This window comes from Halichoeres trimaculatus, unplaced genomic scaffold (assembly GCF_033239565.1).
Source record: "Halichoeres trimaculatus isolate MK-OKI-2021-1 unplaced genomic scaffold, fHalTri1.1 fHalTri1_scaffold_14, whole genome shotgun sequence".
Lineage (NCBI taxonomy): Eukaryota > Metazoa > Chordata > Actinopteri > Labriformes > Labridae > Halichoeres > Halichoeres trimaculatus.
This window is the reverse complement of record NW_027437192.1, coordinates 3,324,519-3,350,088: the sequence shown is the minus strand read 5'-3', so window position 1 is coordinate 3,350,088 and position 25,570 is coordinate 3,324,519. Positions and strand designations below refer to the sequence as shown.

The following is a 25,570-nucleotide window of genomic DNA, read 5'->3' as shown; positions in this document are numbered from 1 at the left end:
CTTTTTTTAAATATTTCGGACTTTTTTTTTTAATGTCCACTTTGTATTTTTTTTATGTGTATTTGTTTTTTATTTGTTGTGGCTCAGATTAGGGGTCATAAAAAGAATTTAAAATTGAAGTAAATGTTTATGCTATTATTATTATTATTATTGTTATTATTATTATTATTATTATTATTATTATTATTATTATTATTATTATTACATAATATATGATAATAATGATAATGATTATTATTAAAATTGAGACAAATTACCTGATCCTGGATGGCAAGAAATTGGATTTCACTCAGTCTTTCATTTCAGTCTTTGTTTGTTAGCTAGATTAGAAAAAGTTCCCATTTTTCTCCAGCAGAGGGTGAAATATTTCTCTCTGACTCTCGTGATATGCATTTATGAGAAAATATGGCTCCTGATATAGTTTGTGGACATTATCATCATTATTTATCTTTTTCACATGGTCTGGTGTCAAAATAGAAAACTAAACATAGCATATTGTCCCAGCCTTTATCTCTGATTTAGAAAGAGGTGTAGATTTTAAAAGTACACTGCAAAAAATGAAGTATAATCAAGTCTTTTTGACTTATTTTAAGGAAAAATTGTCTTCCTACACTTGACATGAGCCACATTCAACTGATCAGTCCAGGAAAATTTCATGTTTTAAGTACTTTAAAGACAAAAAGAGGTCTAAAATGCTGTAAAAAGTTAAAAATCTGCCAGTGGGAGAAGAGTAATTTGCTAAAAACTTGAATAATGTCTTAATACAAGTAACTTTTCTCTTGTCGTATTGGCAATTTTTTTTTCACTTGTTCCAAGTAATTTAGACCTTATTTTTGTCTTTAAATAACTTGAAATGAGACATTTTTCTGGACTGGTCAGGTGGATTTGGCTCATATTAAGTCTAAAAAGACATTTTTACTGAAAAAAAGACAAAAACACTTGATAAGATTTCAGTTTTTGCAGTGTAACATGACTTTATGTGTTTAGAAAATGTCTTTAGTTGACAGAATGGCTTTTTTTTATTGCTGGGCCTTGAAGGTCGCACATGAAGCTTCATGAGCCTAAAAACAGCGACAGCAGCATCTGATGAGTGTGTCTCTGCCTCCAGGTCCCATGAGAGGCTTCTGGTGTCACCGGACCGTCTGGAGGACCAGCTGATGGCGATGGGTCTGATCATCGGAGGCGGAGCCGAAAGGAGCGGCATGGTGCCCACCATGGGCCGCCTCAGCCACCACCAGAAAGCCCAGTCCCAGCAGAACATCTGCGTCACGCCGTCCATGGACCGCCACCACATGATCAAGATGAACTCCCACCCGACGCCCAGCCACGACCGCGACCGCAGCTCCGCCGCCATGCAGGGGATGGGCATGCACGGGGGCTGGGACCCACACGGCGGGGGCCACCCCAACGCCCGGCGGATGGCTTTTGCCAACAAGCGTCAGAACACCATCGAACAGCTGCACTTCATCCCCGGAGGAGGGGGCGTGCAGGGACTGCGGACTGGGAGTAAGAACGAGGTGACAGTTTGAGACGAAGACGAGGGATGAGAAGAAAGAGGAAGAGTAGAGAGGCTGAAGTTGTACAGACGCCGAAGAGGCAGATGAGGAGGAAAGAGACGAGGTTTGATCTCAGCTGGCTGCCTCAGCCCGCGCAGCAAACAGCCCCCTCCCCTTCAAAGCGAATCTCAAAGCGAGTATAGCCAATTGATTTTCTCTTCCTCACTTTGTGAATGGAAAACGAGAATATTCAGCCATTCTTTGTAAAAGGGAAGACAGAAATGTCCACTTTAAAAGAGCAAAAAATATCATCTGAGCGCAGAATAAAGGCCGCCGGGTGTTCGCTGTGACTTTTATTGAAGGATACCCGTTGAGACAGATTTGTCGAATGGTCCTTGAGTTTTATTGCACTGTCCTCGGAGTCCTCCAGAGCTCTGACAGACGCTCATCCGTCTGAGAATCCACTGTGGATATCAGAGAGCGCGGGGCCGAGGCAGACGGGTTTGCTTGTCTTTGTATTTATAAGTATTTAAAAACCAAACGAGTTGCTTTTGTATGGAATTAACCTGATAACAATAATAATAGTATTAACATAACTGAGCCCTGTAAGACTTTGTGTATACTTGGTTTAAAATGTATTTATCCTTAAACCAGCCAATTTGTAATTTAAAGGCTGGACATGTGACCTGCCCGTTGTGATTGGATTATAATCAAAACATCGTCTGCAAAAAAAAAAAAAAGCTTAGCGATGCCGCTACGGCTTCATCTACTCGAGATAAGAATGAACAGTTTGGGGATAAAACGCCTGAATTGACTTAATTGCTGCCTCAAAGGCCCAGTCACACCAGTATTTAACCAGTTAAACCAACCCCTTTGATTTCAAAACAAATGCTGCTAGCGTAGCTTGGAGCTACTAGTGTCGCCAAATACTTCTCTGTTATGAGGACGAACTCTTCGGAAATCAAGGGATGGTTTAAAGAGGCGGTGTTATGCTTTTTTTGTATCGGAGGTCGTTTAATCCTAGTTTGTCATTTTTAGAGGAAAAACATGATGTTGTAGCATGGCAGCAGTGGAGGAGGCTTCTTGAGTGAGACAGTAGCAGAAATGAAATGTTTCAAATTAGTCATTTTTTGAGCATAATACCCCCTCTTTAATGACTTAAAAGGAGTTAATGGTTGAATTTTAGTACTTTGAATGAATGATGCCCCTTTTGCAACAACGCTAACAGTTGTTAGCGTTGTGAGTTAGCGCAAAACAATTCAATTTACTGAGTGATATTTTGTACAACGCCAGGAGGAGGCTAGCACTAGCATTTTTCCTGCCTGCTAGCATGTTAGCGGTTAGTGTGCCAGCTCCACCTGTTCTTCGTCACCTAGCTTCTAGCGCCGGTTATTTTGCAGACAGGTGAAGGCGGATTTCTGGAGTGACCGGGCCTTAAAGTGGGATCCACTCAGCAGTATAATCTAAGCTAACGTCAAAGCCTTTGTACAGTGAACTCTAGTGGGTGTATCTCATCTATGAAACATTGTGATGTGACCCTTTGCGTAATGATAGTTAAAAAAAATCAGATGTTTTGGAATAAGAGCTCATAAAGAAGAACTAACCTCATGCAGACTCTGTACGGTCAAACATTTTAGTACCGACCCTCTCAGCCACTGTTTTAACTTGTCATTGCGGGTTTTGTAAAGAGTCGAGGGTTGCGTCTGGTGTTCGGCCGGCCCTCTTGTGCTTCTTCTTCTTCTTCGATGCCACATGTTACCTGCAAGTTCAGCTGCTCACCTCGTATGACGGGAAAGGGGGGGGCAGACGGGTTGGAGGCAGGGGACAATGGACACTTCACACCAAGGGCTATACCGACTTATCTTCGTGTGTCTGTGCTCTGTACAGCGTCTGCTTCTCATTTTCATTTCCTCTGCGTGTCAGTGTCGAGAGGCATGCTTGTGCATATGTTCACTGATGATTATTTTCTTCTTCTTGTGTAGAGAAAATATATAAACATGCAAGGAACTCTGCAAAGCTAAAGGGACTTCTGTGTTCGATGTACAAACACACAAACCACGGTTAGTTTATGTTTGATGGATCGCAACGTTCACCAGATTCACATGGCCGTCATTTCACCCTGACACCAGGCTCAGGGTGGGAAGTGGAGACGCTGTTGTTCAAGTGTAAACAGGAAATCGGGATAATCTGGATTATGTTTGGTTCTGAAATGATTTTTAAACAGTGAAGACAGTGAAAATTAAAATCTGGGATAGACATCAAGCCATTTGCTTACCGGTTAGCTAACGTTAGCAACAAGTTTGAGGCAGTAATCCAATCTAAAAAGAGATGTGATCCGACAGTTTGTATTGAGCAGGGATAGACCAATTATTGGTGACACTATTTAGCATTTTCAGGCATATCAACCTGTTTTTTAAAAAATTTAACTCAAGATTGTGTTATTTTGGCTTGGGAGCTGTTTGATAAACATACGCTGAAAGGCTTTAAACGAAGTTAAAGTTGGAGTTTGTATTATCCAAAATTTTGATGGCAGTATTTTCACTTAAACTGCATATGAATATCAGCCCCAAATATTGGTCCTCGGCTTCCTTGATTTCTGATAATCAGTTTTAGCCCTGATAAAAACATAATGATTTATTGCCAATATTTTCACTTTTACTGCAAATAAATATGGGCCCCAAATATCAGCAATTGGCTTCCTCAACTACTGATAATCGGTATCGGTATTTGCCCCGATAAAAACACATTGGTTTATCGCCAATATTTTCAAACTTTAACTGCAAATGAATATCGGCCCCAAATATTGGCCATTGGCTTACTTGACTACTGGAAATCGGTATTTGTATCGGCCCTGATAAAAAACATATTGGTTTTTCGCTAGTGTCAAGGTTTAATCATATTTAATTTTCAATCTTGGCGACAGAAATACGACAGTTCCATTGGCTGTAATGATGGCGAGGATTCTCCCCCTCTGCAGAGAGAATAAGGCTGTGTCTGAAATCACTTTTTTACTCCCTTTAAAGTGCACAATACTGTTGGTTATGAAGTGTTGTCCAAATTCAAAGTAAGAATCATTATCCCATGTGATGACTCATTGTTTTCCACACATCGTAAAGAATGGTGAACTGGCGACTTTTTGTTCATGCTCACTGAACAAATTTGCATTTCCCTGTTAGACATCTCACTTATCACTACTCGGAGAATACTCTGATGACAAAATAAAGATAAAAATGAAGTGCCAAAACTGCAGTTCCTCAAGTGTCCACTCGAGGCTGGTTGCAGAAAGACTGGATTACACATACACACCAAGCCAAAAAAAAAAAAATAAATTACAGCATTAATAATCATATTTACAGCCCGGCTTAGGTCTAAAAGCTCATTTCTCTATCGACACACTGTATGGGAGGTTCATATTTTTTAACTCAGTAGTTCAGAAGAAATTGGCCCCAGCTAACACTGGCTTCAGTGTATAATATAATTTGTATTTTATACGGTCTGTGTGTAAAACAGTTAAAAATTTAATAGATCAATTTGAGCAGTGTATTAAGATGAAAAAGTAAAGATGTAACAACTAAACTGACCAGAAATCAACACTGCCACATACATTAATTTCAAAAATATCATTATAAAATAAATGAAGCAAAATGTAGTTAATACTAAATTAAGTCTTGTAGCAGTATAAACTGAGAACATCCTGGCAAGTCCTTTTTTTCTTTGGATAAAATTTTGCATAAATGTATCAGTGCATAATAAATCTTGATCCACTGATATTGATTTCTCTTTCTTCACAACATAATTGAATAAGAATAAGACTCTGGAGAAATATTAGTTTTTCCTCATTCTGATAAATTGTCATCGTTTCAATTTTAGTATTGTATCATAACAATTTTATCTTGTTTACAAATTTCAGCTCAGTTTAATACTTTTTTTTTGCTCAAATTCATTAAGTTATTTATTATTCATCCATGTTCAGTGTTTACCAGAAAAAGTGCAACAGGGATAAGGACAGTGATGGGAACCTTTCACATTTAGTACCAATGCCTGGTACCTGGCATCTGGTGTCTGTACTCAACGGTACCAATTTTTGCTACTTTAGTGTGTTTATGTAGCAACAAATATAAATTTTTGAGGCATTAAATCTCAAAAATTTTCAATTTAACACCCCTTTTCTTCAATATATAACCTTGCAATGCTGCGTTCATGTCCAGTAGGAAAATCGCCTACTCTTCCACTCCCTAACAGTCACAATAATGCGTTCAGGTAGTGAAATATGGCTCCATTTGACTTTAAATGAATCAGTTCTACTGACGGAATTTGTTTGTGATGATGTCACAATGATTCTGTACTTTGTTGCCATGCCAACGCTGTCGATCGGAATTTGTTTCAGTGGGTGTCACGCTGACATCGCTCTCACACACACAATAGAACCAAGACTATTAAAAAAGAAAAAAAGATAAAATCCACCTGTTATATAAAACAATCTAGGAAAATTATTCAGATAATAAGATATGATAAAAAAACCACAGGAATAAATACAGGGGCTTCTTGCTGCATTCAACTCATTACATTTCACAGTCTGTAGGAAAGCATGATTTTGTGAATTCGGACACAGCCCGTAACTTTCCGTCAGTCACTTCCTGGCTAACATAAACTTTTGACGGCGTTTCAGAAAAAAAAGAAAAAAGGTAAAAAGACCGCTTTTATTTTTAGCTTGCATTCCTGTTAGCTTGACCTTTCCATTACACCAAGATTAATTTTAGATGCAGCTACTGCTAGCGTGCTACAACGCTAACATTCACTTTCACACTGTTACACAGAATCACAGTTTTTCTTCCAAAAAATGGCGGTGATGTGAAAATGGCGACTTGTCACAGGAAGATGATGTCATGTTTTGTACATTTTTGAGTTTCTCTGGCTGTGAGATGGACCTTCTAGCCTCTAAAGCTGGATTCAGCCTTTCACGGGGGCCTTGTTTCAGGCGTTAGCTTCCCTCGTAAGTTGCATTTCACTAAAGACAGACATGATTGATTAGTGGGCGGAGCTTCCTGCCAGACATTTCAAGTCTTTTCTTACGCTACATGTTCTAATGATTTACGATCATACGTGTAAAAAAAAAAAATCCCCCCTCAATCAGACGTTGAACACTTTTCTCAAAAATCTGTTTCATTTTTGACTTGAACATGTATTTATTTTTTTAAATCTGTGGATTTTAACCTATAATCCTTGAATTTTGAATATTCAAACTTTATAGTGGAATTTAAAAAAAAAGAAAAAACAAAAAGAGCTGATGCAATCAAAGAGAAAAGACAAAAAACCGCATGAAGATGTCAGAAGCCAGTGTTGGTGATGTCATAGTGCTGACTCATGATGTCACGGCGTGTATGTGTGTAAACGTGTAAGCGTCTGTTTTAATTTGTGTACCTGTTTGTGTATTTCTCTGTCTTCTTCTTCTTCTTCTTTGGGAATGCTGAACCTCACTTTTGACTTTATGAGGGCGCTTTGAAAAACCCGAGGCGGTCGTTAAATGTTCATATCAACTTGTATCAAATCTTAAACGGCCTGGAATCGTTAAATTTGAAACTATTTTAAACAGATATTGATGAATCAGAGCTTTTCTCGTTAAGGTACGCTCACCAAAGCTAGATTTTTGGAACAAATTGAAAACTGTAAATGATTTAAGGCTCATGATGTGTCAAGTTTTGGGATTTGAAACGTCACAACTTTTGTGGCGCTGCCCTTACGATGTGAATTTGTACCTGCAAACGCAGACGTGTTTTACATGAGTGCCCGTTTTGATGAACCTTTAAGGGCAAACATGCAGTGTGAGAAACGTTTATAGCATTGATTTACACCTGAAGGGGAAAAAAACGACTGGTATTCAAAGTGGTTTTAAGCGAAAGCTGAGGCTGTTTGTTTCTTTCTGGTGGAGAATGTACTCACAGGAACGGAAAAGCTTTCTCCTCGTTACCCCTCAAACTTTCAAAGATCTCCCAGATTTTGTCATCCACGCTCAGTTTTTCGCTCCCCTGATGAAACTGTGAGCCTGTCCGTCTGTTGGAGTGTGTGTCTGTGCGGCTGTGTGTGTTTACGATTGTGTTAACCATTAAGAAGGGGTTGGGTTTGGGGGGGGCATGGGCATATTTGTATTCTTAAAGCTACTCTGCATACCTCAAATTGTATGATACATTTATTTATTACATCCCCTTATATGTCTATTTCCAAGAATATCCAAACAAAGGTCTCACAGATGTGCAACTCTTTTGTTATTGGTGATCAATTCTTGCGTTTGTAGAACTCATACTGTTTAATTGATAATAACAATAAAAATAATACCACTAAAGCTGCGTGAGTTTCTTGTGTGGTGAAAGTTCACTTTTCTTTTTTCACAGATTCACATTCATCGAGCATGGAGAACACAACCCATGTTGACACTTTCAGATTTGTGGTTCAGCTATTTTTGCCACACAGTGTGCATTCATAAATAGTTAATTACGTGTGAAGTCTGCAGCAGGAAGTCAGATCATGTGAAAATCTGGGAGCTGGTCTCTTAAGAGCTGAAAAGTTACTTGTGACGCCTAATTTGAGGTCATATTTTCTCTGGGCAGACTTTGGTGTTTAAGGTCCACGCCCCCAGCCTGAAGGTTTCGCAAACATTGTGAATTTTAGTCCAGAGTGTTTTGAGAAGTTTACAGACAGATTCAAGGATTTCTTCAACAGATGAAGATATAAATCTATCAAGGAGTGTAAGCCGAGACCTTGAAGAATACATATTTTCCATCTTCAAAGAATTAAGTGTTACTTAGTTATGTTTCCACTTTGTTTTGAGGCTTTTACAAGTTTCGGAAAAAGAGAACATCTAGCATAAATATTAATGAATAAGTAGTTGGACTAGATATAGTTATTGGAAAAAGAAAGTATGACTCATAATGAAATTCAGTGTGTTGGTGTGTGAAAAAACATCATACAGCCTCTGTTTAAGTCAGTGTCTTACTTAAGCTGCCACAGCCCAAAAACACAACAAACAAACAAACAAACAAAAAAAAGAAAAGAAAAAAATGGCGTCTTACTTTGAATCAGGACATGACAAATTTATTTTCTTTAAAGGCTTTTTGATGATAATAAAGATTCAGATGTATATTTATTTATAAGGAAAACATGAATAAAAAATATGAAATAAATAAATAAATAAATAAATGACCATCAAAAACATTAATTAATATTATTTTTATCATGAAAAAATAAAGATGGAACAGCAAAAATATTAATCTAACTCAATCTGTGGGGGAATCTCTCTCTTACACACACACACACACACACACACACACACACACACACTCACACACACACACACACACACACACACACACACACACACACACACACACACACACACACACACACACACACTGTACTGTTGTGCAGTGTGAGCCCTAATGATATGTTTAATTGACTCATTAACAATTCACACACTCAGTGTGAAGACACACACATGCAAATACACACAAAAACACACACACTCTCTCTCACACCCACACACACACACACACACACACACACACACACACACACACACACACACACACACACACACACACACACACACACACTGACTGCATTGTGATTTTTCCTCTGAAGCGCGCTCTTTTGCGCACGCGCACACAGATCACACATTTTAATCTCGCTGTAAACACACTGATGAAAACAGGAGCAGAGGTGTGTGTGTGTGTGTGTGTATGTGTGTGATCGGTGTGTCCGAACAGAACCAACCTGTGCCTGGTTCTACCCGGACCATTATGCAGACAGGAAACAACCATTTTAGGGCGCGTTCACGTGCTCCCTGAATGCTCGGAGTTTACAAGTTTGAAGTCTTCTGCTCGACCTCGCTGAGTTCAAGGACTTAAAGCTGTAAATCTGAAACAAGATCGATTTTATATGAAAGCTCAGGTTGCTCTTCTTGGTCAACAATTACAAGATGAAACATATGTAGCATCTTTTAGGTGGAAAGGATTCTTCTTTTTTATTTCTTAAAACAGGAACGAGCAGGTTTAACCTCAAAACTTAAATACCATTCTTTCATGTTTTTATTTTATTTAATCAAAGCCAAGTTGATTTATTTATTTATTTATTTATTTGGGATTAATCGTCCCTCAATTGTCTGTCATTTGTGTGATGATTTGATCATGCGTGTTTCTTTAACTGTAATGCTTTCTTTGTGCCAGGTTTCCACATGTGACATCAACTGTGTCATCAGATCAGTTTGCAAATGTCTTTCTTTTTTTTATACAAAAAAGGGAGATACATTAATAAAAAATAATAATAATAAAAAAGATTTTCAGGAAATCAAAATGCAGATTGTCCTTAGTGACCGCATCAAGCAGATCAGTCACTTGTGTCAAATATTTCATCGCAATGCAGGGTGAAAATGTTTAATTCACTGAGAAACTCGCTTCTTTGATGTAAAATTCTCAGACAAGAAATTAATTTGACTTTTGATCTGTTGTGAGACAGGTTAGTTTCATTTTTCTGATAATGTGTTGGGAGGAATTTTATAGGAGGAAATTTATAAAAAGAGAGCAGTAAAAAGGGAATATCGAAAAGTTGTTGACTGTAACTTACAATAAGCATAAAAAGTCGTTAAGAAATAAGGAAAATCGTCCAAATACTCTCATCTTGATTGGTGTAGTTTACAGGTGAATCGTCTCAGTTGGAAACTCCCGTATCCGATTTTTGGACACTCCATGAATGCACCGTCGGCGCTAACAGCATCGGAGGAGCCGTCGTCTACAGAGGGGGGACACCTAAAACTGACAAGGGCGGAAAACAGCCAACCGTGCAGAAAAAAAGAAGGAAAAACCACGACAGAAACAAAACAGAGGCATAGTTTGGGTGTAGAAGCGCCAGGAGCCGGTGGAGCAGCAGAACTGGAGCCGCAGACAATGGACATACCGGAGCAGGCCAGCGGAGAGAGTTTTTGTTAGCGGCTGAAAAGCAGATGGAGCTCCAGGCCTCTCACGGTGTTTTTCCACGGATGAAGAAAAAGGCCCCGCTGACAGGCAGGAGGGACCCCGCTCTCACGGCACACTCCCCGCTAAATGTTGGCTCACTTTTCCTCCCGTGTTTTTGAGCTTTTCTGCACACACACGCATCGGATGCTACGAGGTAAAAACAAAAACAAAAGCTCTTCACAGCAGGAGGAGGATGCTAATGTGTTAGCTGCTAAGCTATGTGTGGCTAACGGTTGGGCTAGCCGCGTTAGCTCGATGCTACTCAGACGGGATTCCTCCTTTTATGCGAGTTTGGGTTCTAACCTTAAAATCATCACTTAATCTATTAAAAGACATTTTAATTTTATTTTAAACACTTTTATTATGTTTCTGGATCAAAACCAATGGGTTACTATCATCTTCAGCCGTTATTGCAACTACTTCATCTGTGACAGCTACTTTTTATGTGTCCCAGGTCACATATTACATTTAATGTAACTGTGATTTGGGTGATATAAGAGCCTTTAAATAACTAATTTTCAATGTTGCAAAAACACAATAACCTGTAAATAAAATTATAAGTAGCTTTGAATATGTTTAACTCACTGGTGTTAGCTAGAGAGGCATACCTGTGCAGCTATAACCATGCAGCATCATTTTTATCGTTTAACTCAGAGGTCAGCAACCTTTACTTTCAAAGGAGCCGTTTAGCCTCAGCTCTGCTGGATTAAAGTCATTCAGGAGCCACAAAATCTAATTTATCTTCACACTTAGTGCAAAAGAGTGTATAAAACTCAAACACAGTTAAAATAAGTGAATTATTATCAAAATGAGATAATAATCTGAAGTTATGTAATGTACATGTGATAACTTATTTAGTTAAAATTACATTTGCAAATATTTTGAAAAAAAAAAAGAAATGAAATTTCTAAAAAAAATGCATTTTTTAAATTTAAAATGTAAAAAAATTGGGAAAATAAAACATTTTAAAATCTTAATCGTTTTAAAATGTGAAAAATTCTAAAAAAAAAAAAAAAAAAAATCTAAAAAAATTAAATTAATAAGTCTGAAATTGTATTTATTTTTTAACTGAAAAATTTAAGCAACTTTAAAAATTTTTTTAAATTTCTAAAAAAAAAAAAGGCAAAGTTTTAAGAATTTGCAAAATTTCAAATAATGATAATTCAAAAAAGGGAAGAAACTTTAAAAAAATTAAATATCGAATTAGACAACATACTGTTTTAGCACTGCTCAGCTCATCATTTTTTGTTGTATACTAATGTTTTGCCACATATTTAGTAATTATTTTGAGCCAGCATGTTGTCAGTTAAATGAATCCATTGACACAGAATTAAAATCTGTATTTTCTTCCAGATTAGTCTTTTTGTAGATGTAGTTATTTTCCCAGGGCTGTAAAACTTGAGGTTAGCCACAGGTGCATGGAAAGTTGGTGGGCTGTTGATGTTGTAGGAGGTGAAGTAGAGCGGTGGCAGGGATGAAGATTTAGTTCAACAAAATGTTAACGCATGATTCTTTCCATTGTCAGTGTCTTTAATCATCAATACCCTCTGTAAGAAAAATTAAAAAAAATTATTTCAATAATATTTTTAAAGCTACAAGGAGTCACTGCAAAGGAGTCAAAGACCCGCATGAGGCTCCAGGGCCACAGGTTGAAGACCCTTGGTTTAACCCTCCATTTAAAGCACCTTTATTATGTTTTTTTGGTGCAAAACCAGCGTTTTGATGTTTATTTTAAACTCTTAAAATAACTACTTTATACTTAATGGCGCTTAATGTGTGTTTTATTCCTTGTGTATAACACAGTATTGGAGTTTTTAACTAGTAATGCATGTGGCACAAATATCCAGTCCTTAATATATAACTTTAAAGAGCTTTATACGCATGTATACCACGTTAATATGACCTATAGAGGCATTCCTATGCAGCGACTTCACATGCAAAGTTATGTTTACATCGTACAAACAAGCTGCACACAATGTGTGATTTGAAATCTATTAAAAGAGATGATGTATGACAGTTTTGCTGCTAATTCTTTAGATAACTTTTTCCTTGATTCTGAATCAGGAGGAATCTGTGGCGTTTATCTCGCCTGAGGGTTTTTGCAGAGTGGTCTCTACCTGTCTGACCTGCTGGTTTGTTGGTGTGTCTGTTTCAGACTGTCCACAAGCGGACTCCTGGTGTCGCCGGAGGAAAACAGACGGTTTCCCCCTCCACATCCACAGCCCAGCTGGGAGCTCCAGACGTGTGGATCATCCGGTAAGATGGAAAGGATACGCAATCACACTCCTCCAGATAAATCAAACAAGCTGTTGGGGTAATGAGCTGCAGTTTGACACTTGTGCTCCGCCCCAGAGGTGTGATGCTGTTGAAAGGGAAAGTGCTGGATTTCCGTTATGCTTTTGTAAGTGCTGTGAATTAGATTCATTTGATTTGTTTTAAAAATACGAGTACAGATGTTTTTGTTTCAAACACACAACGCAAATTTTGATCACCAAATTTAATCTCAGGCTGTCTGGAGTTTTTTTTATTTATTCATTTAGAGACAGTGAGTCAATTCAGCAGACAATAAGTCCAGGAAAACAAAGTTTTACAGCGTTTTAGTATTCATACAACCTGTCCCCTTCCGTTCTGCTGTCTGCATGTTGGAGCTCCACAGGGTTCGTCTGATACATGCAAACAAAATATAAAAGTCACAGCACATGGATGCACACACAGGATCAAAAATTAAACTTTTATTTAACTTTGATTTTCATCATCTACCTCCTCATCGAGCTTAGCTGCACGTTAAAATCTGAAACCTAACCAAGTGTGAATGTCTAATTGTGGCAAAGCTCATCTTATTAGACTTCATATGAGACACATTTAGAAAAAATGTCTTGTTTTAAGATATTAAAACACAAAAATGATGCCAAGCCTGAAACGGCAACAGAAACGAGTAGTTGAACAACAGGGTTTTAATTAACAGCATGTTCCCCAAATGAGCACAAAATTCGTCTTTTGTGATTTTACAACCGCTGTGTTTTGAAGACTCCTCAGATGTAGGATCAGCCTCCGCTCTTAAGAGTCCCCCGTGTCGCTCTGCTGAGCTTCAGGCTGAACACAGATGTGACAACAGACACACACGAGGATGTTTGTCTCCTCTGGTTTGTGTCTCAAGGGACCGTTGTTCATGTCTGCGTGCAAAAGCCAAGGAAGGGTCAGAGATAACCTCAGTTTTACAAAGATCTGTACCCACCAAAGAGTGTGGAGTATGAACTTATGTAATGAGTTTGGAAGAGGGAAAGTCTCCAGCTCTCTAAGAAGGTGTCGCTGTAATCAGATTAAGTTTGGTGTCAGTTTTAGGCCGATTAGCAGAATTCAGACCGAGCTGTTGATCCAACAGATTTCAAATCTAAACCTGTTGCTGCTCTGAGCCAAATTTTCTTGAACATAAAAAACCCGACAGCAGCGACTGAACAGCTTTTGAAGATACGGGTCGGACAGAAATAAAGAGTGTTTGAGAACCTCATCAAAAAAAATAGAGCTGTGAATTCAGACGTTTCATTACTTGAGACATTTTTTGTCCATGGGGTATACTTATCAAATGTACTGGGTATTCATTTCAAGCAAGGACACATTTTGCAGTGGGTTGATTTAAAACAAACAGTTCACAGGTTCCATCATTTATTTAGCTAAAAAATGCAAATCAGGTTTTGCAATTTGCAGTTTTTGTGCTGTCCAATGTCTTAAATGTTAAGTTGGCTCTTCAAAATTAACACTAGAATACATGTTTATGTTTATTATATTCAGTTTTATTTGTTTAAAATAATCATTAAAACACGACAAAGGTGTTTTAAAACCATGTAAATAATTTATATGGATAAAATAATTTATTTTTTGTGTGTCTGAGAAATCAGTGTCAACTATGTTACCCATTGTTAAAAACCCTTTAAATCATCAATGGTTTGCTCCAAAGTCACATGACCCAAATCAGCTGAGGTCCCATCCTTTTTGGTGGGAACCTTGAAGGAAGTGTGTCATGTTTAGTGATAGTCGGAATGGGTACCGAATTAGGTACTTTTAAAGGTACCGTCGAAAGTACCGGGTACCATGTTTAGGTACCTAAGTGCATCCTTGTGACTGAGGGAGCGACAGCGTTGGCATGGCAACAAAGTACAGAATCATTGTGACATCATCACAAACAAATTCCGTCAGTAGAACTGATTCACTTAAAGTCAAATGGAGCCATATTTCACTACCTAAACGCATTATTGTGACTGTTAGGGAGTGGAGGAGTAGGCGATTTTCCTACTGGACAGGAACACAGCATTGCAAGTTTATATATTGAAGAATAATTATGCTAAATCCAAATTCTATTATTAAACAAATTGATATTTTTTTACCACATAAACACAAAAAAGTACCGAAAATTGGTACCGTTAAGTACCGGTACCAATTGCTAGTTACCAGGCATCGCTACAGTATCGTTTCAAATGTGAAAGGTACCCATCCTTAAGTGATAGGTATCAAATTAGGTATTGTTTTAAGTTACCGACTGAAGTCTGTCAAAAGTACCAGGTACCGATCCACGTAAAATCAAAAGGTACTATGTTACCTAAATGCATCCTTGTGACTGTGATGGAGAGGAAAAGTTGGCGATTTTTCCATGCTGGACATGAACACAGCATTGCAAGGTTATATATTGAAGACTAGATATGTTAAATTGAAAAAAAAAAAGAGATTGTATCATTAACAAAATGATATTTTTTACTGCGTAAACACAAAAAAATACCGAACATTGGTACCAATTACCAGGTACTGGGCATCGGTACTGTATTGTTTCACATGTGAAAGGTACCAATCCTTAGGCATGTTTCAGCTCCTCCTCATCAATATTTCATCAGAATGATTGTCTGTACATGGGGCGCATTAACTGTTCATCAACTGTGTTACCAACATTTTCTGCTCTTCTTACTATAGATGTTATATAAACCAAACTGTGAAGAAAAGGAGCAGAAATATGAGTCATAATTCTTTTAAATTTTGTCTAAACTGTGAAACAAATGATGAGGGACTTTTCTAGGGAGCGCAGTCTGACAGAGGAATGTTAAATAACTCTAAATTCACTATAATATGGATCTATGTTGAAAAATAGTCACAACTTTTCTCTACAACACAGCTGACAAAATTATGCTCTACATTTTTTTTTGTTTCTTGAATATTTAAAAATTAATTAGAGCTTAAGCTTGCTAATTAAGTACATTCCAAGTGTACATTTGCAATCAAATAGAAAATGAAACAATGTTTTTTTTTTTCCCACTTTTTTTGTGAATCTGAGCTGTTTCCCTAATTATAGAATCACACTAAAGCAAAACAACAAATTGACTGTTTATTTCCTGCTGCTGCCTCTATATGGAAGTTTTGCACCGGTAGGTCGTCATTTCTAGATGCATTTCTCAATGAATGCCCATTAATATGAAAGAGTTAGGCAAAGATAATATTTCAGGACAATTTTTTTAAATTTAGTTAATTAACTCAGAATATTGGGTAAATTAATTCAAAATTGGGGCAAAAAAAGAAAAAAAATGTCCGATTTTTGTAATTCAATTTTTAATTCTAGGTAAAAAAAAGAAGTTTGAATTCTGAAAAAAATAAGTCATAATTTTGACAACGATATCAGATTTCTTTCATTAAATTCAGCATTTAAATATAAAAAAATATGAAAAAGATTAATACTTTTTGTCCTTCACTATTGAATTTTTTTTATTGGCCTTTTAATAACTTTGATTCATGAAATAAATTAAAGTGAGTCAGAAAAGTTTTACCTGACAGTTAGCCTGAGTACTTAATTAAAGAATCAATGTGGTGTTTTGAATAAAGCAGAAGCAGGATTCTTTAAAGACAAATATTTCTTAAAGATTTTAGACATTTACTTTTTTATAAGTAAAAAATAAGAATCCCTGATGAGAGGATCAGCTGACCTTACTTCCCAGAGAGGCCGTGGATCGTCTGGTGTCATGAAACCTGCATTTTCATCATCAAACTGGTGAAGTTCAGGATGCAGGTGTTGTTACACTTCCAAAAACTAGGAGGTCATTTCTTTTTGCAGCCAGAGTTTTGACGTGTGCTGCACCGTGTTTTGTTTCCTCTTTGTTGTCGGGTTTTAAGCTGTAGGAGTCGTATGATTTACAGGTGAAATGTCTCAGTTGGAAACTTTGTGTAGTGATTTTTTAAAGAAGAAGTTTTGCTTCATTGTTTCTGTTTCTCCTGTGTTGGCCTGCAGGGCGCCTCCATCCTCTGTCTTTACCAAACTTACACCTAGGGCAGTTTAAAGTCACCATTCAATCTGATGAGCATGTTTTTGGACTGAGGGGGGAACCCGGAGAGTGTGTCGATCTTTAAATATCAGGTTTCATATTTTTCAGCACAGTCTCACTGAGCTTGAATGTCAGCTCCCAGCAGCAGCCCCTGTTGTCCTGTCGCACATCCACCAGACCACCTCTTTATCTGGCATTTAGCTGTGTGTCTGTGTCTGTCCGTGTGTGTGTGTGTGTGTGTGTGTGTGTGTGTGTGTGTGTGTGTGTGTGTGTGTGTGTGTGTGTGTAAGCGACAGGCAGCCATGTTATCCAGCAGGAGCTGGACAGGAGGCGTGTGGCATTTTGAGCCACTGCTTTTTCTCTTCTCTCCCTCCAGGCGCTCGTCATTCAGCTCTGAAATGTCTTCTTCCAAATCCAAAGACTTGTCTCATAATTTGTTTTTCTGCTTATTGAGCAAAAAAAAAAAATCAGTTTCGTAAAAAGAAACCAGTGGATAAAAGTTTCTTGTCCACATTCTCGGACGTTTTGTTTCCTCGTGGCTCAACATCAGCTTTGTTCCCGTCTAGTGACTGAATCAGCGAGCAGTACGCAAATAAAAACAAAGATTCAGAGCGGTTTTAGTGCCAAAAGATTTAAAGATCAGTATCCAGCAGCTGTTGGGTTCACCGAGTTCAGACGGGCTGATATTAAAAATGCAGCCACAGAATATTATTTTCCTGTCGTGGACGAACAATCGGGGGGAGGGAGCTTTCCAGGATTTCCACAGTTGTACAAAAGGTAATTGTGCAACAGCTGCTCAGGACCTGCTGCTCAGTCTGAAGAGGGAGGGCAGGGATAGTTTCCCTGAAGCTACAGTCGGACATGGGGCTTTTATTTTTAGACAAGGGGCCTGTTTCAGACATCACCTCATTCCCTTTAGGGCAATCTTAATTTTCATTTCTGATATTTTCCAGCAAGTTGGGTTAAAACAGTTTCTGATTTCAGCATCATTGAGTCTTTTTTAGAGTTAGAAAACTTTTTAGAGTTGCCTTCATCCTCTTTGTCCAGATCAAGGGTCTGCAACCTGAAGCTCTCTGACTCCTCTGCCTTTTTGTTATTCTTACAGAGGGTATTGATGAGTAAAGACACTGACACTAAGTGAACTCATGTGTTAAGTTGTTGAGTTCAACAATTTATAAAAATATATCATCAAATTTAAATTTTATTTCAAAATATATGGATATTTTTTTAATTATCAAATGCATATTTTTTTAAGTTTGCATTTTTTTTTAATAAAGCATCCTTTTTTTTATTTCAACTTTTTTCATTTTTTTTGATTTTTTGCAATTTTGTGTTGTTTCAAATATTTCAATATTTGTGCCATTTTATAAATTTAATTTAATTTTTAAAATGTTTGAATTTAAAAATTTTGCTAATTTTTTGCAAAATATTCTAAATCCCAATTTGGATCGATTCATTTAACTGCCAGTGTGCTGGCTTAGTATACTTGCTTAGTTTACAGTAGGACATTGGCAAACAAGAAAAAAATGACGAGTTGGGCAATATTATTAAATAATAATATCATAATATATGGATAAGTTTTTAAATTATAAAATTTATATTTTTTTAATTTTTGCATTTTTTAATTTAAAAAATGTTTGAAATTTTAAAATCCTTTTTTAATTTCTTTTTTTTTTCATTTTGGATTTTTTGCAATTTTGTGTTATTTCAAATATTTCTATATATTTGTCGTTTTTCAAATTTCATTTTTTTTTGGCAAAAAATGTTAAATTTTTTGCACATTTTTATTAATTCCAATTTGGATAGATTCATTTAACTGCCAGTGTGCTGTCTTAGTATACATGCTTAGTTTTTAGTAGGACATTGGGAAAAAAAAAAAAAAAGATGAGTTGGGCAATATTATCAATATATCTTGTTAAATTCAAGCACTCAGTCAAAATTGAGATATTTTTTGCATTTTTTGTTCATTTTACAATTTTTAAAATTTCAGAAACCTTTTGAGATTTTGATTTTTTTTTTTAATTTTTGATTTCCAAAATTTGGCATTTTTGCAATTTTTTTTACATTTCAAAATCCTTTGGATTTTCTTGATTTTTTTTTTTTTTAATTCAAAACATTTTGAATTTTTCCAATTTTTTAATATAATTTATTAAAGATAAAAAACCAAGACATCACATTTACATCATCATTGAAAAAATAAGTTCTGTTTTTTATAATAATTCACTTTTAAGGAATTTTTGGGCTTCATTCACAGAGGCTAGGATGGTGGTTGAAGGAGGGTCAGGTATTTTCATTTCCAAAATTTGACATTTTTGCAAATTTTTTAAATTTCAAAATCCCTTGAATTTTCTTGATTTTTTTTAAATTTCATTACATTTTGAATTTTTCATTTTTTAAAAAATTTATTAAAGATAAAAAACCAAGACATCACATGTACATCATCATTTATTTAAAAAAAATAGTTTTGGTTTTTATAATAATTCACTTTTAAGGAATTTTTGGGCTCTATTGACAGAGGCAAGGACGGTAGGTAAAGGAGGGTCAGGGTAAGGAAAGGGGCTGCAAAGTGGCCCTGGCCTCCCACTTGAAAACTTTAGCCTCTTTGCATGGGTCACATGACCTCACCACAGGGCTAAACCAGTATCCAGTTTGGACAGTCTGAACACAGATCAGAATTGAAAACAAACGTCCCATGGCTCAACTTTTGTTTATTTATATGAACTCTATTGATCACTGACACGTTTCTTTCTGTGTTCTCCTCCAGACTGTCCGAGGACTCCATGCGGGGACAGAAGGGTGCTGAAGCAATGATCCCTCCTCCACTGAACTAACGGAAACACTCCTCTTCATGGGACTGCTGAGCTGACTTTAAAACCCAAAAAACCGTGATGGAACACTTCAGAGAAACACTACTGACTCAGTTTTTTACTATAGTTTGCTCTATTGCCTATTTATGATCCTTTTTATAAGTTCCCTGTGAAGCACTTGGAGGCCTCGCCCTTTCATGGAGCGTAAAAGCACGAGTGGTTCGTTTATGTGACGACTTTGGTGGATTATCGCGGCTCCTGGGAGGTTTTTGGGGTGGAAAACCCTGCAGGACTACCTCTGCTTACAAAGGGCTCTCTGCTGTTTTCAGCTTCTTTAGACTTAGTGCACGTGGCAGTTGTGGCTTCGTGACACTTTGCCTCAGCTGCATTGGGAGATGTTCCAGTTCAGCAAGTACCCCATGGACATTCTGGAGATGCTAAGTGGACACCAAGCCCACCAGTTCAAAGGACTGGGATTGGAGCGGCAGTTAAGCCACCAACAGCAGGTTCAGCTGCAGCATCAGCAGCAGCTCCAGCAGCAGCATCAGCCGTCCGCTGACACCTCTGGGAGCCTCCTGTCCGGCCTCGGACTGGGATCCCTCCAGAGCTCACGGAGCAATGCCTTCGCCGACTCCTCGTCGTTATTTGCCAAAATGAGCGCCCCTCCTCCTTCCATCACCCATCAGAGCCAGTCGTCTTCCTCCTCTCACAGCTCGCGGAAGTCCAGTAAGATGAGCAGTAGCAGCAGCAGCAGCGGGAGCTCCACGTCGGGGTACCCTCAGTTCCTGCGGCCCTTTCACCCGGCGGAGGCTGCGCTTGCTCAAGAGCAGCTTCACTCCGGGATGGGGCGCTTCGACTTCAGCGGAAGCAGCAGTGGAGGAAGCGCTGGTGTTATCGGAGGAGTCGTTACACCTGCGCCTCCTCCTCCGCTCCATCCAGGCCTTTCTGTTCCTCAGCCTTCATCTGGTGCACCATCTTCCTCCCCGTCTCCCTCCACGTCTGTTTCCGCCTCAAACAACCCCTCCGGCAGCACTGCAGTCCCTTTAGTCGGCCAGTCGGACCCCCGCAGCCTCCACCAGCAGTTCAGCTGCATGCTCGCTGCAAACCAGTACTTCCTCTCCGGCGTCCCGACTAACAGCAGTCTGGAGCAGTTCCTGGTCCAGCAGGGGACTCACAATCACCTGGGCTTGGGTCTGGGGCAAGGAGCCACTGAGTCAAACTCGGCCCTCGCCCCTCCCCCTGCGCTCCACTCCTCCCACAGCCACAGCCACACAGCTCCACAGCCTCAGCAGCAGCAGCAACAGCTGACCCCTCATGCCTTATCTCATCCACACAGCCACACTCACCACCCGCACCCCCTCCACCCGGCCCCCCAGCCGGCCCCACTGACTGGCTTTGATTTCCAAGGCATTCCAGTGCTATCCTCTAACCAGATAGCATCGCTAATGCAGCAAGAGGCCGGTCTCCCCCTCCCCCTGCCGCTGCACCTGTCCCTCTCCAAAGATGACTCGTCAAAGGCGGGAGACAGCTCATCCACGTCTGGCTCGGGCGGAGGCAGCAGGAGGAAGAAAGCCATGGCGGGCTACCTTCCTCAGAGGAAAGCGGACAGTAGCAGCCACAGTCACAGCAGTCACAGCCACAGCAGCAGTAGCGTCACAAACTGCCACAACAGCAGCTCGAGTGGGCACAGTCAGAGCTCCTCATCTGGCCTCGTGGGAGGAGGATCCGGGGGCGTCGGGATAAGTGGCATTGGAAGTGAGCCGCCACATTCCTCTCTTCTCTCATCATCCTCCCAGCAGTCATCCTCCACCGTCTCCTCTTCCTCCTCCGCCCCGTCCTCTAATTCCACCTCCGTACTCGTAGCAAATGGAAACCAACACAAATCACAAGAAGGCCACAGTAACAGCTCGTCAGGCCAGGCAGAGCCCGAACCCCTTTACCACTGCGGGGAGTGCGGTAAAACCTTCACCCACCTCTCCAGCCTCAGGCGGCATCTTCGCAGCCACGGCCTGACGCCAGAGAGCCAAAGCAGAAAACTGGACTGTAACTCCCCGAGCCCTGAGAGGGTGTTCTGCTGCGGCGAGTGTGGGAAGAGATTCAAAAAGAGGGGTCACCTCATTCAGCACAGCGTCACCCACTCAGAAAACCGACCGTTTGTCTGCAACATCTGCCAAAAGTCTTTCAACCGTCGGGAATCGCTCACGAGACACGAGAAGATCCACGACGAAAAGCCTTTCCGGTGTCCGGCGTGTGGACGGTGTTTCCGAGAAAGCACCTCCCTACTCAACCACGCAGCCTCGGGTGCCTGCGGGAAACCCCCTCGTACTTCCAAAAACCGGGCGAACACGGGAGGGAGTGGCTCGTCAAACCCGAGCAGCAGTAAAATGAGAAGCAGTGGAGGAACGGTGGGGATTTCAAACGACGGCGCAGCCATGGCAAACGAGAAATATGCAACAGATTATTCCAGAAATCGCTTCCAGACTCAGACGGTCTACAGCGGCAGCGTCGAAGACTACAGACGATCGCAGACGTCGTCTTTGTACCCCTCAGAAAGCACGCTAGCAAGTGAAATGAACAACCAAACTCTGCGTAAGGCCCCTTTAGCCCCAACTCTTCATCCGCACCCTCAGAGCCAGCAGCACCACCATCATCAACCTCAACCCCCACCGCAGCCCCACCTCCCGCTTTCTTCTTTACTGGATGACTCAGAGGACGAGGTCACCAGCAGTGCCATGTCCGCCATCGCCGCCGCAGCCGCCGCCTCCTGTGACATAAACACAGAAGGCCGGGAAGGAGAGAGGAGGGACATCATCGGGGGCCTCCTGGGGGGGTTGGGGTTTGGTAACCTTGGTGGGCCGTCGTCCACGTCAAGCCTCAATGGTTCCACCATGCCTCTGACCCACCCCAGCCAGCCCCACATGAAAACCAAGAGGCCGAGGAAGCCGAGGGAAAAAAGGGACCCCAACACCGTCGTGAGGAGGAGAAGAAGTCCTGCCCCTCCAGGAGACGGATCGGAAAGGCCGTACGGCTGCCACATCTGTGGCAAACGTTTTAGGAGAGCCGAGACCCTGCGGCGCCACAACCGGGTCCACACAGGTGAGAAGCCTCACGCCTGCGACGTCTGCGGCAAAATGTTCAGAGAGCCTTTCCACCTCACAAAGCATCTCACCGTGCACTCTGGTCAAAAGAACTACAAGTGTAACCTGTGCGGGAAGTTGTTCGCTTACGCACAGAGTCTGGTGAGGCACGGGAAGCTGCACAGAAGAGGAGAGATCGACAGCCAGGGGAGGAGGATTAAAGGTGCTGCCGCCGCCGCCGCTGCTGCTGCTGCCGCCGCCGCCATCAGTCAAGTCCCCAACACGGGAAACTCTAACTACTTCACCTCCTGCTCTCAGGGGGAGAAGTCTCCAACGCGTGGCACTCCCTCTCAGAGGCTGTACACCTGTACGGTGTGCTGGAAGTCCTTCCGCCACTACTTCCACCTGACGGCACACCAACAGACGGTCCACGGCGGCAGCGTGGGGCTTGAGAAGTCCTTTCGTTGTGAAGTGTGTGGGAAAGCTTTCGCCTACTCCAACAGCTTGGTGCGCCACAAGTTGTCGCAGCACGGCATCAACCGCAGCGGCCAGCGAGTCAACCAGAGCCAGCCGACTGGATACTCGCCTCTGTACTACGATTCTGGATCAGGGTCAAGCTACAGCGGGGCGGCTCACATGCAGCAAGGAGCTGCTGTGCAACAACCGCCGCAGCAGCAGCAGCAGCAGCAGCAGCAGCAGCAACAACTACAGCAGCCGCTGCAGCATCCTTTTCAGTACCGCTCAAAAAACTTCTCAAACAAGCTGCAAACAAGAAAGCACAGAAAGAAAAAACGGAGGGTCGTGATCCACAGCATCATGAGAGACGGGAAGCTGGTGGGTGTCCCTCTGAGTAAAGACACCCGGAAGAAGCTGCTCCTGCTGAGGAGGAGGAGGGGGAAACTTCAGGCTCAGCTCAAGAAGAAGAAGCTCCTGGCTCAGCTGAAGATGAAAGGCGGGGTCATGAAGGTGAAGTCCTGGTCCGGTGGTGCTGTTAAAGTCACGGGACTCACCTCGATGGACATCCCCATCAAGCGCTTCCCCTGCCCAATCTGCCCCTGCGCCACCTACGCCAAGCAGGGTTCCCTGTTGGTCCACTACGCTATCAAGCATCCCCCTAGAAACTCAGGGCGCCACGCTCGACTACGGTGCCAGGTGTGCGGGAGGCGCACAAGCTCACTACACAAAGCCTTGAAACACAGGGGCCAGCATCTGAAACAAGCCGCATTCCAGTGCCACAAATGCCGACACCGCTTCTGGAGCCCGGGACTGCTGGCCCGGCACAAGTTCTCCTGCCGGGGGTTAACCTCCGGCAGCGGGAGCGGGAGCTGGGAACTGCTGAAGATGAAATCTCCACATTCTCAGTCAGAGAGTGAGCAGTCACCGATCCAGCTCACGGTGCCGGTTCTGGTTCAGCCTGAGAGATCAACAGTCCTGACTGAGTACAGTCAGTAAAAACAAACACACAAAAACAGTTTTCTAGAATAGATTGTTTTTATGTTTATTTTTGTTAAATAATCAAAGAAGCAAGAAGAGCTAGCGAGTTTTTAACAGAACAAGTTGGGAGGACGGGGAGGGTTTAGTGTAACTACCGTAATATCCCCGCGCCACCCGGAGAAATCAGTCCTAACTTACTACATCAGAGGTGGTGGAGAAACTAGTGTGGACTTCAAAAGGCCGAAAATCTGAACCACCTTCGTTGTCTTTCCTTTTCCTGAGGTGGAGGAGAATCTCACCCACCTGTGAGTTTTAGTAGCACCAGTTTGACGAACCATTAACCCAGTGTCTTCTCCATCATATTTTTTTATTTTCACTTAGCAGTGTTTGCGCATACCTATGGATTTGATGCCTATAGTAGAAGTGAGGTACCTTTTAGTACCAGTTTATTTTTTCAAATTGTTCTTACATAATCCACTGTTAAACCGTTTAGTCCGTGTCTCTTGCTCTGTATGTGTTTATTTGTTAGCCCACTTTCTATGTCCAGATCAGCCCTCAAAGTGAATTAACACCCAGACCTGATCACGTTAGATTAATCCGACTTTTACAAAAGTCTGATCTTTCACAAAAAGGCAATACAAGACGTTGTGCTGAAGTGACTGAAGAGGTGATGAGGAAAGAAAGAGAAAAGTGTTGTTGACCTTGTTTTTATGTACACTACTTTTTGTCATTTTTTAAAAAAAGAGGCGTGAACGGAAAGCAAACACGGCTCAAACTGTTAATGTGTTCAGGATTATAAGAGGACAACAGAAATAACCGAGTGTACTGTAAAATTCGTATTATATTTTATTATATATTGATTATTTGCTGTTTTTTACTCCAAGTATCATTTCTTTTATCATTGTTGGTATTGTACGGGCGGGAGGGAACGAGTCGGGGACTTTCTTTGTAAAACAGCGGGATGAGTATATGTATCGATGTGATATTTTCCCCCTCCCTGTACCCCTTTTTACCCACTCCCTCATTGCCACAGTTATGCCCAATTTTTGTAACAAAGCGTGTACACATAGTTCACTACGTAGGTCCTGTCCAGACGTGTTTTTCTTTTTTTTCTGTAAAACTAAAACATGTAATATTATTACTAAATTACTATCCTTTTCTTTGCCTAAAAGTGAGTTGTTGAAAACCCTCAAATCAAATAAAAAAAAAACTGAAATGTTACGTTATGGTGGTTAAGGTTGGTGGTTTGAGTTGGTGTTAAAATTTCAAGCCCTCTTTGCTCCAGTTCGACATTTAAGAGGTGAAAACCATCGATAATAAACTGAACGGATGCGGTGTCCAAAATCTTCTTTCAGGAGCTGTTAAGCGGAACTACTGCCTGTACACTTGACCACATATTGCCGGTCTCTCTGATTAGCTGTGGTTCTGTCTAGGGATGCACCGATCAGAACCTGA

At 40.6% G+C, this 25,570-nt stretch overlaps 2 protein-coding genes across 3 annotated transcripts in view; both read left to right on the top strand.

The window, feature by feature from the left end:
* LOC141802829 (protein shisa-7-like) overlaps positions 1-7,826 on the top strand; it is a 68,460-nt gene extending 60,634 nt beyond the window's left edge. For both annotated transcript variants that reach the window (XM_074686595.1, XM_074686596.1), the window contains one exon: positions 1,109-7,826. In XM_074686595.1, the coding sequence (XP_074542696.1) occupies positions 1,109-1,529 (421 nt within the window). In that variant the 3' untranslated portion in view covers positions 1,530-7,826. The remainder of the gene's footprint in view (positions 1-1,108) is intronic.
* A 2,392-nt stretch (positions 7,827-10,218) lies between these two features.
* On the top strand, positions 10,219-25,305 carry LOC141802818 (uncharacterized). The gene is made up of 3 exons (XM_074686576.1): positions 10,219-10,655; positions 12,657-12,757; positions 19,562-25,305. The coding sequence occupies exon 3, from the start codon at positions 20,000-20,002 to the stop codon at positions 24,131-24,133; it is 4,134 nt and encodes a 1,377-aa protein (XP_074542677.1). The 5' UTR covers positions 10,219-10,655; positions 12,657-12,757; positions 19,562-19,999; the 3' UTR covers positions 24,134-25,305.
* The last annotated feature ends 265 nt before the right edge of the window (positions 25,306-25,570 follow it).